This window comes from Lytechinus variegatus, chromosome 9, assembly GCF_018143015.1.
Source record: "Lytechinus variegatus isolate NC3 chromosome 9, Lvar_3.0, whole genome shotgun sequence".
NCBI lineage: Eukaryota > Metazoa > Echinodermata > Echinoidea > Temnopleuroida > Toxopneustidae > Lytechinus > Lytechinus variegatus.
The window spans coordinates 555,536-571,331 of record NC_054748.1 but is presented as its reverse complement, the minus strand read 5'-3'; the positions used below and the strand labels follow the sequence as shown (position 1 = coordinate 571,331).

The 15,796-nt window shown below is 47.7% G+C and overlaps 1 protein-coding gene across 1 annotated transcript in view; it reads left to right on the top strand.

Annotated features, from left to right (window-relative positions):
* The first annotated feature begins 1,192 nt into the window (after positions 1–1,192).
* The window catches only part of LOC121421165 (pneumococcal serine-rich repeat protein-like), a 34,142-nt gene continuing 19,538 nt past the window's right edge, over positions 1,193–15,796 (top strand). The window contains exons 1-4 of the mRNA XM_041615824.1: positions 1,193–2,436; positions 2,812–9,011; positions 10,764–12,404; positions 14,610–15,611. Coding sequence (XP_041471758.1) covers positions 1,226–2,436; positions 2,812–9,011; positions 10,764–12,404; positions 14,610–15,611 — 10,054 coding nt within the window. The 5' untranslated portion in view covers positions 1,193–1,225. The remainder of the gene's footprint in view (positions 2,437–2,811; positions 9,012–10,763; positions 12,405–14,609; positions 15,612–15,796) is intronic.

The window sequence follows — 15,796 nt, the reverse complement described above, 5'->3', positions numbered from 1 at the left end:
TGGTAAGGATTTGCTGTAGCGTTAAGAATATGATAAACAATATATTACTAAAAAATACATATAAGTTATTCCTAAAATTTGCTCAGGTGCATAGATATTCAGTTATTACATTCACAATATATATATATATATGTGTGTGTGTGTGTGTGTGTGTGTGTATTTTTTTTGTTTCTGGGCCAAAAAATTACATACTAAATGTAAAATAGGATCAAAACATTTTTTGAAATCAACAACTTGTATTACTTAGAATAAAAATAGACATGATATTTATATAGACTTCTTTCTTCTTCGTATCATTACAGTGTCAAAGACGTTAACTCAAACAACAACAACAAATACTGTGGTAACAACCACTTCATCTACAATGACCACGAGTTCTACAGCAACAACTGGAACTTCGTCAATGACAGCGAGTAATGCAGCAACAACTTCAGTAAGTCTAAGTACTACAGAAACGACTGCTGCGTCTTCTATCAACCCCAGTACCACCGCAACACTTTTTGCATCATCAATATCTCCTAGTACTATTTCAACTGCTACATCTTCAATGACAGCGAGTCCTGTAGCAACCGCTTCATCTTTAATGACGATGGGTACTACAGCAACAACTGCAACATCTTTAATGAACCCAAGCACTGCAGGTACTGCAGCGACTTCAGTGGCCCCGAGCACTATAGCAGCTGCTACATCTTCAATGATGATGGGTACTTCAGCAACAACAGCAACTTCCTCGATGACCATAAGCACTTCTGCAGCAACTGCTACCTCAATAACTCCCAGCACTACAGCAATAACTTTAACATCCTCAATGAATCCTAGTACTACAGCAATAGCTGCTACATCTTCAATGATTTCTAGTACTACAGCAGCCGCTACATCTTCAATGACGCCTGGTAGTACACCAATGACTACATCTTCAATGACGGTGGGTACAACCGCAACAACTGCAGCATCTTCAATGAACCCGAGCACTTCTGCAGGAACTGCTACTTCCTCGATGAATCCTAGTACTACAGCAACTGCTGCAACGTCGTCAATGGCACCCAGCACTGTAGGTACGGCGGCGACTTCATCAGTGGTTCCGAGCACTACAGTAGTTGCTACATCTTCAATGACGGGTACTACTGCAACAACTGCAGCATCTTCAATGAACCCAAGCACTTCTGCAGGAACTGCTACTTTCTCAATGAATCCTAGTACTACTGCAACAACTGCAACTTCGTCAATGACACCCAGCACTGTAGGTACGGCGGCGACTTCATCAGTGGTTCCGAGCACTACAGTAGCTGCTACATCTTCAATGACAGTGGGTACTACCGCAACAACTGCAGCATCTTCAATGAACCCGAGCACTTCTGCAGGAACTGCTACTTCCTCGATGAATCCTAGTACTACAGCAACTGCTGCAACTTCGTCAATGGCACCCAGCACTGTAGGTACGGCAGTGACTTCATCAGTGGTTCCGAGCACTACAGTAGCTGCTATATCTTCAATGACTGTGGGTACAACCGCAACAACTGCAGCATCTTCAATGAACCCGAGCACTTCTGCCGGAACTGCTACTTCCTCGATGAATCCTAGTACTACAGCAACTGCTGCAACGTCGTCAATGGCGCCAAGCACTGGAAGTACTATGGCGACTTCATCAGTGGTTCCGAGCACTACAGTAGCTGCTACATCTTCAATGACGGTGGGTACTACCGCAACAACTGCAACATCTTCAATGAACCCGAGCACTTCTGCAGGAACTGCTACTTCCTCGATGAATCCTAGTACTACAGCAATGTCGTCAATGGCGCCTAGCACTGCAAGTACTACGGCGACTTCATCAGTGGTTCCGAGCACTACAGCAGCTGCTACATCTTCAATGACAATGGGTACTACCGCAACAACTGCAGCATCTTCAATGAACCCGAGCACTTCTGCAGGAACTGCTACTTCCTCGATGAATCCTAGTACTACAGCAACAACTGCAACGTCCTCAATGGCACCCAGCACTGTAGGTACGGCGGCGACTTCATCAGTGGTTCCGAGCACTACAGCAGCTGCTACATCTTCAATGACGGTGGGTACTACCGCAACAACTGCAACATCTTCAATGAACCCGAGCACTTCTGCAGGAACTGCTACTTCCTCGATGAATCCTAGTACTACAGCAACTGCTGCAACTTCGTCAATGGCACCCAGCACTGTAGGGACGGCAGTGACTTCATCAGTGGTTCCGAGCACTGCAGTAGCTCCTACATCTTCAATGACTGTGGGTACAACCACAACAACTGCAGCATCTTCAATGAACCCGAGCACTTCTGCAGGAACTGCTACTTCTTCCATGAATCCTAGTACTACAGCAACTGCTGCAACGTCGTCAATGGCACCCAGCACTGTAGGTACGGCGGCGACTTCATCAGTGGTTCCGAGCACTACAGTAGCTGCTACATCCTCAATGACGGTGGGTACAACTGCAGCATCTTCGATGAACCCAAGCACTTCTCCAGGAACTGCTACTTCCTCGATGAATCCTAGTACTATAGGAACTGCTGCAACGTCGTCAATGGCACCCAGCACTGTAGGTACGGCCGCGTCTTCATCAGTGGTTCCGAGCACTACAGTAGGTTCTATATCTTCAATGACGACGGGTACTACCGCAACAAGTGCAGCATCTTCAATGAACCCGAGCATTTCTGCAGGAACTGCTACTTCCTCGATGAATCCTAGTACTACAGCAACTGCTGCAACGTCATCAATGGCACCCAGCACTGTAGGTACGGCCGCGTCTTCATCAGTGGTTCCGAGCACTACAGCAGCTGCTACATCTTCAATGACGGTGGGTACAACCGCAACAACTGCAGCATCTTCAATGAACCCGAGCACTTCTGCAGGAACTGCTACTTCCTCGACAAATCCTAGTACTACTGCAACAACTGCAACGTCCTCAATGGCACCCAGCACTGTAGGAACGGCGGCAACCTTATCAGTGGTTCCGAGCACTACAGTAGCTGCTACATCTTCAATGACGGTGGGTACTACTGCAACAACTGCAGCATCTTCAATGAATCCGAGCACTTCTGCAGGAACTGCTACTTCTTCGATGAATCCTAGTACTACTGCAACAACTGCAACGTCGTCAATGGCGCCAAGCACTGCAAGTACTACGGCGACTTCATCAGTGGTTCCGAGCACTACAGTAGCTCCTACATCTTCAATGACGATGGGTACAACCACAATAACTGCAGCATCTTCAATGAACCCGAGCACTTCTGCAGGAACTGCTACTTCCTCGATGAATCCTAGTACTACTGCAACAACTGCAACGTCCTCAATGGCACCCAGCACTGTAGGTACGGCGGCGACTTCATCAGTGGTGCCGAGCACTACAGTAGCTGCTACATCTTCTATGACAGTGGGTACTAGCGCAACAACTGCAGCATCTTCAATGAACCCGAGCACTTCTGCAGGAACTGCTACTTCCTCGATGAATCCTAGTACTACAGCAACTGCTGCAACGTCGTCAATGGCACCCAGCACTGTAGGTACGGCGGCGACTTCATCAGTGGTTCCGAGCACTACAGTAGCTGCTACATCCTCAATGACGGTGGGTACAACTGCAGCATCTTCGATGAACCCAAGCACTTCTCCAGGAACTGCTACTTCCTCGATGAATCCTAGTACTATAGGAACTGCTGCAACGTCGTCAATGGCACCCAGCACTGTAGGTACGGCCCCGTCTTCATCAGTGGTTCCGAGCACTACAGTAGGTTCTATATCTTCAATGACGACGGGTACTACCGCAACAAGTGCAGCATCTTCAATGAACCCGAGCATTTCTGCAGGAACTGCTACTTCCTCGATGAATCCTAGTACTACAGCAACTGCTGCAACGTCGTCAATGGCACCCAGCACTGTAGGTACGGCCGCGTCTTCATCAGTGGTTCCGAGCACTACAGCAGCTGCTACATCTTCAATGACGGTGGGTACTACTGCAACAACTGCAGCATCTTCAATGAATCCGAGCACTTCTGCAGGAACTGCTACTTCTTCGATGAATCCTAGTACTACTGCAACAACTGCAACGTCGTCAATGGCGCCAAGCACTGCAAGTACTACGGCGACTTCATCAGTGGTTCCGAGCACTACAGTAGCTCCTACATCTTCAATGACGATGGGTACAACCACAATAACTGCAGCATCTTCAATGAACCCGAGCACTTCTGCAGGAACTGCTACTTCCTCGACAAATCCTAGTACTACTGCAACAACTGCAACGTCCTCAATGGCACCCAGCACTGTAGGAACGGCGGCAACCTTATCAGTGGTTCCGAGCACTACAGTAGCTGCTACATCTTCAATGACGGTGGGTACTACTGCAACAACTGCAGCATCTTCAATGAACCCGAGCACTTCTGCAGGAACTGCTACTTCTTCGATGAATCCTAGTACTACTGCAACAACTGCAACGTCGTCAATGGCGCCAAGCACTGCAAGTACTACGGCGACTTCATCAGTGGTTCCGAGCACTACAGTAGGTTCTATATCTTCAATGACGACGGGTACTACCGCAACAACTGCAGCATCTTCAATGAACCCGAGCACTTCTGCAGGAACTGCTACTTCCTCGACAAATCCTAGTACTACTGCAACAACTGCAACGTCCTCAATGGCACCCAGCACTGTAGGAACGGCGGCAACCTTATCAGTGGTTCCGAGCACTACAGTAGCTGCTACATCTTCAATGACGGTGGGTACTACTGCAACAACTGCAGCATCTTCAATGAATCCGAGCACTTCTGCAGGAACTGCTACTTCTTCGATGAATCCTAGTACTACTGCAACAACTGCAACGTCGTCAATGGCGCCAAGCACTGCAAGTACTACGGCGACTTCATCAGTGGTTCCGAGCACTACAGTAGCTCCTACATCTTCAATGACGATGGGTACAACCACAATAACTGCAGCATCTTCAATGAACCCGAGCACTTCTGCAGGAACTGCTACTTCCTCGATGAATCCTAGTACTACTGCAACAACTGCAACGTCCTCAATGGCACCCAGCACTGTAGGTACGGCGGCGACTTCATCAGTGGTGCCGAGCACTACAGTAGCTGCTACATCTTCTATGACAGTGGGTACTAGCGCAACAACTGCAGCATCTTCAATGAACCCGAGCACTTCTGCAGGAACTGCTACTTCCTCGATGAATCCTAGTACTACAGCAACTGCTGCAACTTCGTCAATGGCACCCAGCACTGTAGGGACGGCAGTGACTTCATCAGTGGTCCCGAGCACTACAGTAGCTGCTACATCTTCAATGACTGTGGGTACAACCGCAACAACTGCAGCATCTTCAATGAACCCGAGCACTTCTGCCGGAACTGCTACTTCCTCGATGAATCCTAGTACTACAGCAACTGCTGCAACGTCGTCAATGGCGCCAAGCACTGGAAGTACTATGGCGACTTCATCAGTGGTTCCGAGCACTACAGTAGCTGCTACATCTTCAATGGCGATGGGTACTACCGCAACAACTGCAGCATCTTCAATGAACCCGAGCACTTCTGCCGGAACTGCTACTTCCTCGATGAATCCTAGTACTACAGCAACTGCTGCAATGTCGTCAATGGCGCCAAGCACTGGAAGTACTATGGCGACTTCATCAGTGGTTCCGAGCACTACAGTAGCTGCTATATCTTCAATGGCGATGGGTACTACCGCAACAACTGCAGCATCTTCAATGAACCCGAGCACTTCTGCAGAAACTGCTACTAACTCGATGAATCCTAGTACTACTGCAACAACTGCAACGTCCTCAATGGCACCCAGCACTGTAGGTACGGCGGCGACTTCATCAGTGGTTCCGAGCACTACAGTAGCTGCTACATCCTCAATGACGGTGGGTACAACTGCAGCATCTTCGATGAACCCAAGCACTTCTCCAGGACCTGCTACTTCCTCGATGAATCCTAGTACTATAGGAACTGCTGCAACGTCGTCAATGGCACCCAGCACTGTAGGTACGGCAGTGACTTCATCAGTGGTTCCGAGCACTACAGTAGCTGCTACATCTTCAATGACTGTGGGTACAACCGCAACAACTGCAGCATCTTCAATGAACCCGAGCACTTCTGCCGGAACTGCTACTTCCTCGATGAATCCTAGTACTACAGCAACTGCTGCAACGTCGTCAATGGCGCCAAGCACTGGAAGTACTATGGCGACTTCATCAGTGGTTCCGAGCACTACAGTAGCTGCTACATCTTCCATGGCGATGGGTACTACCGCAACAACTGCAGCATCTTCAATGAACCCGAGCACTTCTGCCGGAACTGCTACTTCCTCGATGAATCCTAGTACTACAGCAACTGCTGCAACGTCGTCAATGGCGCCAAGCACTGGAAGTACTATGGCGACTTCATCAGTGGTTCCGAGCACTACAGTAGCTGCTATATCTTCAATGGCGATGGGTACTACCGCAACAACTGCAGCATCTTCAATGAACCCGAGCACTTCTGCCGGAACTGCTACTTCCTCGATGAATCCTAGTACTACAGCAACAACTGCAACGTCGTCAATGGCACCCAGCACTGTAGGTACGGCGGCGACTTCATCAGTGGTTCCGAGCACTACAGTAGCTGCTACATCTTCAATGGCGATGGGTACTACCGCAACAACTGCAGCATCTTCAATGAACCCGAGCACTTCTGCCGGAACTGCTACTTCCTCGATGAATCCTAGTACTACAGCAACTGCTGCAATGTCGTCAATGGCGCCAAGCACTGGAAGTACTATGGCGACTTCATCAGTGGTTCCGAGCACTACAGTAGCTGCTATATCTTCAATGGCGATGGGTACTACCGCAACAACTGCAGCATCTTCAATGAACCCGAGCACTTCTGCAGAAACTGCTACTAACTCGATGAATCCTAGTACTACTGCAACAACTGCAACGTCCTCAATGGCACCCAGCACTGTAGGTACGGCGGCGACTTCATCAGTGGTTCCGAGCACTACAGTAGCTGCTACATCCTCAATGACGGTGGGTACAACTGCAGCATCTTCGATGAACCCAAGCACTTCTCCAGGACCTGCTACTTCCTCGATGAATCCTAGTACTATAGGAACTGCTGCAACGTCGTCAATGGCACCCAGCACTGTAGGTACGGCCGCGTCTTCATCAGTGGTTCCGAGCACTACAGTAGGTTCTACATCTTCAATGGCGATGGGTACTACCGCAACAACTGCAGCATCTTCAATGAACCCGAGCACTTCTGCAGGAACTGCTACTTCCTCAATGAATCCTAGTACTACAGCAACAACTGCAACGTCCTCAATGGCACCCAGCACTGTAGGTACGGCGGCGACTTCATCAGTGGTTCCGAGCACTACAGCAGCTGCTACATCTTCAATGACGGTGGGTACTACCGCAACAACTGCAGCATCTTCAATGAACCCGAGCACTTCTGCAGGAACTGCTACTTCCTCGATGAATCCTAGTACTACAGCAACTGCTGCAACTTCGTCAATGGCACCCAGCACTGTAGGGACGGCAGTGACTTCATCAGTGGTTCCGAGCACTACAGTAGCTCCTACATCTTCAATGATGGTGGGTACTACCGCAACAACTGCAGCATCTTCAATGAACCCGAGCACTTCTGCAGAAACTGCTACTAACTCGATGAATCCTAGTACTACTGCAACAACTGCAACGTCCTCAATGGCACCTAGCACTGTAGGTACGGCGGCGACTTCATCAGTGGTTCCGAGCACTGCAGTAGCTGCTACATCCTCAATGACGGTGGGTACAACTGCAGCATCTTCGATGAACCCAAGCACTTCTCCAGGACCTGCTACTTCCTCGATGAATCCTAGTACTATAGGAACTGCTGCAACGTCGTCAATGGCACCCAGCACTGTAGGTACGGCCGCGTCTTCATCAGTGGTTCCGAGCACTACAGTAGGTTCTATATCTTCAATTACAACGGGTACTACCGCAACAAGTGCAGCATCTTCAATGAACCCGAGCATTTCTGCAGGAACTGCTACTTCCTCGATGAATCCTAGTACTACAGCAACTGCTGCAACGTCGTCAATGGTGCAAAGCACTGCAAGTACTACAGCGACTTCATCAGTGGTTCCAAGCACTACAGTAGCTGCTACATCCTCAATGACGGTGGGTACAACCGCAACAACTGCAGCATCTTCAATGAACCCGAGCACTTCTGCAGGAACTGCTACTTCCTCGATGAATCCTAGTACTACAGCAACTGCTGCAACGTCGTCAATGGCGCCAAGCACTGGAAGTACTATGGCGACTTCATCAGTGGTTCCGAGCACTACAGTAGCTGCTACATCTTCAATGGCGATGGGTACTACCGCAACAACTGCAGCATCTTCAATGAACCCGAGCACTTCTGCCGGAACTGCTACTTCCTCGATGAATCCTAGTACTACAGCAACTGCTGCAACGTCGTCAATGGCGCCAAGCACTGGAAGTACTATATCGACTTCATCAGTGGTTCCGAGCACTACAGTAGCTGCTACATCTTCAATGGCGATGGGTACTACCGCAACAACTGCAGCATCTTCAATGAACCCGAGCACTTCTGCCCGAACTGCTACTTCCTCGATGAATCCTAGTACTACAGCAACTGCTGCAACGTCGTCAATGGCGCCAAGCACTGGAAGTACTATGGCGACTTCATCAGTGGTTCCGAGCACTACAGTAGCTGCTACATCTTCAATGGCGATGGGTACTACCGCAACAACTGCAGCATCTTCAATGAACCCGAGCACTTCTGCCGGAACTGCTACTTCCTCGATGAATCCTAGTACTACAGCAACTGCTGCAATGTCCTCAATGGCATCCAGCACTGTAGGTACGGCGGCGACTTCATCAGTGGTTCCGAGCACTACAGCAGCTGCTACATCTTCAATGACGGTGGGTACTACCGCAACAACTGCAACATCTTCAATGAACCCGAGCACTTCTGCAGGAACTGCTACTTCCTCGATGAATCCTAGTACTACAGCAATGTCGTCAATGGCGCCTAGCACTGCAAGTACTACAGCGACTTCATCAGTGGTTCCGAGCACTACAGCAGCTGCTACATCTTCAATGACAATGGGTACTACCGCAACAACTGCAGCATCTTCAATGAACCCGAGCACTTCTGCAGGAACTGCTACTTCCTCGATTATTCCTAGTACTACAATAACAGCTGCAACGTCGTCAATGGCCCCAAGCACTGCAGCAACAACTGCAATTTCATTGATGACCCAAAGCACCCCTGCAACAACTGCTACTTCCTCAGTAATTCCTAGTACTACTGCAACAGCTGCAACGTCGTCAATGGCACCAAGCACTGCAGCAACAACTGCATCTTCACTTATGACCCAAAGCACCTCCGCAACAACTGCTACTTCCTCAGTAAATCCTAGTACTACTGCAACAACTGCAACGTCCTCAATGGCACCCAGCACAGTCGGTACGACGGCGACTTCATCAGTGGTTCAGAGCACTACAGCACCTGCTACATCTTCAATGACGGTAGTTACTACTGCAACAACTGCAGCATCTTCAATGAACCCGAGCACTTCTGCAGGAACTGCTACTTCCTCGATGAATCCTAGTACTACAGCAACTGCTGCAACTTCGTCAATGGCACCCAGCACTGTAGGGACGGCAGTGACTTCATCAGTGGTTCCGAGCACTACAGTAGCTCCTACATCTTCAATGATGGTGGGTACTACCGCAACAACTGCAGCATCTTCAATGAACCCGAGCACTTCTGCAGAAACTGCTACTAACTCGATGAATCCTAGTACTACTGCAACAACTGCAACGTCCTCAATGGCACCTAGCACTGTAGGTACGGCGGCGACTTCATCAGTGGTTCCGAGCACTGCAGTAGCTGCTACATCCTCAATGACGGTGGGTACAACTGCAGCATCTTCGATGAACCCAAGCACTTCTCCAGGACCTGCTACTTCCTCGATGAATCCTAGTACTATAGGAACTGCTGCAACGTCGTCAATGGCACCCAGCACTGTAGGTACGGCCGCGTCTTCATCAGTGGTTCCGAGCACTACAGTAGGTTCTATATCTTCAATTACAACGGGTACTACCGCAACAAGTGCAGCATCTTCAATGAACCCGAGCATTTCTGCAGGAACTGCTACTTCCTCGATGAATCCTAGTACTACAGCAACTGCTGCAACGTCGTCAATGGTGCAAAGCACTGCAAGTACTACAGCGACTTCATCAGTGGTTCCAAGCACTACAGTAGCTGCTACATCCTCAATGACGGTGGGTACAACCGCAACAACTGCAGCATCTTCAATGAACCCGAGCACTTCTGCAGGAACTGCTACTTCCTCGATGAATCCTAGTACTACAGCAACTGCTGCAACGTCGTCAATGGCGCCAAGCACTGGAAGTACTATGGCGACTTCATCAGTGGTTCCGAGCACTACAGTAGCTGCTACATCTTCAATGGCGATGGGTACTACCGCAACAACTGCAGCATCTTCAATGAACCCGAGCACTTCTGCCGGAACTGCTACTTCCTCGATGAATCCTAGTACTACAGCAACTGCTGCAACGTCGTCAATGGCGCCAAGCACTGGAAGTACTATATCGACTTCATCAGTGGTTCCGAGCACTACAGTAGCTGCTACATCTTCAATGGCGATGGGTACTACCGCAACAACTGCAGCATCTTCAATGAACCCGAGCACTTCTGCCCGAACTGCTACTTCCTCGATGAATCCTAGTACTACAGCAACTGCTGCAACGTCGTCAATGGCGCCAAGCACTGGAAGTACTATGGCGACTTCATCAGTGGTTCCGAGCACTACAGTAGCTGCTACATCTTCAATGGCGATGGGTACTACCGCAACAACTGCAGCATCTTCAATGAACCCGAGCACTTCTGCCGGAACTGCTACTTCCTCGATGAATCCTAGTACTACAGCAACTGCTGCAATGTCCTCAATGGCATCCAGCACTGTAGGTACGGCGGCGACTTCATCAGTGGTTCCGAGCACTACAGCAGCTGCTACATCTTCAATGACGGTGGGTACTACCGCAACAACTGCAACATCTTCAATGAACCCGAGCACTTCTGCAGGAACTGCTACTTCCTCGATGAATCCTAGTACTACAGCAATGTCGTCAATGGCGCCTAGCACTGCAAGTACTACAGCGACTTCATCAGTGGTTCCGAGCACTACAGCAGCTGCTACATCTTCAATGACAATGGGTACTACCGCAACAACTGCAGCATCTTCAATGAACCCGAGCACTTCTGCAGGAACTGCTACTTCCTCGATTATTCCTAGTACTACAATAACAGCTGCAACGTCGTCAATGGCCCCAAGCACTGCAGCAACAACTGCAATTTCATTGATGACCCAAAGCACCCCTGCAACAACTGCTACTTCCTCAGTAATTCCTAGTACTACTGCAACAGCTGCAACGTCGTCAATGGCACCAAGCACTGCAGCAACAACTGCATCTTCACTTATGACCCAAAGCACCTCCGCAACAACTGCTACTTCCTCAGTAAATCCTAGTACTACTGCAACAACTGCAACGTCCTCAATGGCACCCAGCACAGTCGGTACGACGGCGACTTCATCAGTGGTTCAGAGCACTACAGCACCTGCTACATCTTCAATGACGGTAGTTACTACTGCAACAACTGCAGCATCTTCAATGAACCCGAGCACTTCTGCAGGAACTGCTACTTCCTCGATGAATCCTAGTACTACTGCAACAACTGCAACGTCCTCAATGGCACCCAGCACTGTAGGTACGGCAGCGACTTCATCAGTGGTTCCGAGCACTACAGTACCTGCTACATCTTCAATGACGGTAGTTACTACCGCAACAACTGCAGCATCTTCAATGAACCCGAGCACTTCTGCAGGAATTTCTACTTCCTCGATGAATCCTAGTACTACTGCAACAACTGCAACGTCCTCAATGGCACCCAGCACAGTCGGTACGACGGCGACTTCATCAGTGGTTCCGAGCACTACAGCACCTGCTACATCTTCAATGACGGTAGTTACTACCGCAACAACTGCAGCATCTTCAATGAACCCGAGCATTTCTGCAGGAACTGCTACTTCCTCGATGAATCCTAGTACTACAACAACAGCTGCAGCAACTTCCTTGATGACCCTAAGCAATTCTGGAGCAACTGCTACTTCCTCAATAAATCCTAGTGCTTCAGCAATAACTGAAATGTCGTCAATGTCACCTATTCCTACAGCTACAACTGTAATTTCCTCAATGATTCCGAACACTGCAGCAACTGCTACATCTTCAATGATGCCAAGTATTCAACCAAGTACAATGGCCGTATCTGGTACGTCGTCAGGGATAGCGACATCCACAAGTACTGGTAAGAATGAGTATTTCCCCCTTACTTTTTGAGGTCTATCAAAAGCTATCCAGTATAAGATTAAAACATCTATGAAATTGTAATGTCAATTAACAAATGTGAGCTTTTGCTTCCACAAAGATATTACGCATAATTGAACACTGTGAACGGCTATGAAAGGCATTGAATATGTGCAATATTCCATAGGATTTAGAAAGTTCTTGTCGCAACAAGTTTTAGTGCAATTTATGTAAAAAGGATAATAGACTCACAATTGATCCCCTCAATTTGAATAAAATACTTAACGCTTTCAATTTGACCGAGAGCATGAGCACGCAAATGCCGCTGTGAAAACTAGTCATACAACACAAATGAAACGAGATTCAGTGACTAATGACCAAACAAGTATGATAATTGGAATAATAAATAAATATTTCAATAATTACTAAATATGTGACATGAAATAAATAACACCGACTTATACAATTGAAATATATATTTACAAATACCGCGTGCAAGAGAGTACTAACACCAGCAAACCAACGCTTATCAATTATCAAAATAAGAATTAAGATTTGCTCGTCTAATTCTGCAGATTCAAAATACTGTGTACCACTTATCAGTTGCAGTGGACACGCCAAAATTTGCAATGCCTCTATTAAAAGGAAAAAGTAAACATCGCTTGCGTGTACTACAATTAGTACATGCATGTAATTTGTATGCTTCGCTGGCTTGCATATGCTGCTTACCAGGGTCCAGGGAATTGGAAAGGAATTTGCCGCACATTTCTTGGCTAAAGTAAGACATTTTTTTGTGATTTCCCTCCTCTGCTTTCGCCTTATAGTTACCAGTTTTTAAGCATCACTGTCACATTACAGTACACTGGCACTATGCGCTGCCTGTCAATCCGAAATTTAAAATTTGACCTGTCCACCGCAGCCGATAAAATATGCACCGTATTGTGAATCTACTAAATTGCGGATTTAATTTTGTGGTAGGTTTTTTTTTCTTTATTTTATTTTTGTATATCCTCTCATTCTCCCATTTTTACAGTAATTCTGGGAACAACCACTGCAACATCTGCCATGACACTTACGAGTACAGCGTTAACTGCAACTTCTCCAATGACAATGACCAATGCAGCAGAAACTTCAACCTCCTCAATAAGCCCAAGCAGTACAACAAATACTGTCACTTCTTCCATTACTCCTAGTACTGCAATATCAACAACGACAATAACTATTAGTACTACAGTTACAACTACAACTTCCTTAATCACCTCGAACATTATAACAACTGCAACGTCCTTAATGACCCCTAGTATTACAGCAATCACTGCTACATCTTCAATAACCCAAAGCACTACAGCAACAACTGCTACTTCATCAATGACTCCGAGTACTACAGCTACAACTCCAATTTATTCAATGATTACCACTACTACAGCAACTTCTACATCTTCAATGGCGACTAGTACTATCGCGACTGCTACCTCTCTAATGACAATGGGTACCTCAGAAACAACAGCAACTTATCCGATGACCCTAAGCACTTCTGCAACCGCTACTTCCTCAACAAATCCTGGTACTACACCGATTGGTGCATCTTCAATGACGCCTAGTACTAGAGTAACTGCTACATCTTCAGTGGCGATGAGTATAACAACGACAATAACTCCATCATCTACAATGAATCCTTCTACTACATCAACAGCAGCAGCTTCCTCAGTGAACCCGAGCAGTTCTGTATCAACTGATACTTCTCCAATGAATCCTAGTGCTTCAGTAACAACTGCAGTGTCGTCAATGTCACCCAGCACTACAGCCACAACTTTAATTTCCTCAATGACTCCGAGTAGTACTGCAACAGCTACATCTTCAATTACGCCTAGTACTACATCTACTGCTACCTCTTCAATGACAATGGGTACTTCAGCTACAACAGCAATTTCTTTGCTGACCCCGAGCAATTCTGCAACAGCTGCCACTTCCTCATTTAATCCTAGTACTACTGCAACAACTGGAACGTCCTCAATGGTGCCAAGCACTGCAGGTACCACCGTTACTTCATCAATGACCCCGAGCAATACAGCCGCTGTTACATCGTCAATGATTCCGAGCACTTCTGCAGGAACTGCTTCTTCCACAGTGAATCCTAGTACTACAGCATCAACTGCAACATCGTCAATGGTGCCCAGCACTGCAGGTACTACGGCGACTTCATCAGTGGCCCCGAGCACTATGGCAACTGCGACATCTTCATTGACGATGGGTACTACAGGAACAACTGCAACAACTGCAACATCTTTAATGAACCCGAGCACTTCTGCAGGAACTGCTACTTCCTCGATGAATCCTAGTACTACAGCAACAGCTGTAACGTCGTCAATGGCGCCAAGTACTGCATCAACAACAGTCACTTCATTGATGACCCAAAGCACCTCCATAACAAGTGCTACTTCCTCAGTAAATCCTAGTACTACTGCAACAGCTGCAACGTCACCAATGGCGCCAAGCACTGCAGGTACTACGGCGACTTTATCAGTGGTTCCGAGCACTACAGCCGCTGCTACATCTTCAATGACGATGGGTACTACAGTAACAACTGCAACATCTTCAATGAACCCAAGTACTTCTGCAGGAACTGCTACTTCCTCGATGGTGCCCAGCACTGCAGGTACTACGGCGACTTCATCAGTGGCCCCGAGCACAGTGGCAACTGCAACATCTTCATTGACGATGGGTACTACAGGAACAACTGCAACATCTTTAATGAACCCGAGCACTTCCGCAGGAACTGCTACTTCCTCGATGAATCCTAGTACCACAGCAGCAGCTGTAACGTCGTCAATGGCGCCAAGCACTGCAGCAACAACAGCAACTTCCTTGATGACCCAAAGCACCTCTGCAACAACTGCTACTTACACAATAAATCCTAGTACTACTGCAACAACTGCAACGTCCTCAATGGCGCCAAGCACCGCAGGTACTACGGTGACTTCATCAGTGGTCCCGAGCACTACAGCAGCTGCTACATCTTCAATGACGATGGGTACTTCAGCAACTGCTATATCTTCAATGACGGTGGGTTCTACAGCAACAACTGCAACATCTTCAGTGACACCGAGCACTGCAGCAACTGCTACTTCTTCATTGATGCCAAGTACTTCACTAAGTACAACGGCCGTATCCGCTACGTCATCAGAGATAGCGACCTCCACAAATACTGGTAAGAACAAGCATTCCCCCTTACTTTTCGAGGTCTCTCCAAAGCCTTCCAGTGTAAGTTTAAAACATCTACGAAATTGTAAAGTAAATGATAAAATTAGAGTTTTTGCTTCCACAAAGAATTGTGCATAATTGAACAAGGTGAACGGCTATGAAAGGATTGAGCTGGGTCTTGTCGCAACAATT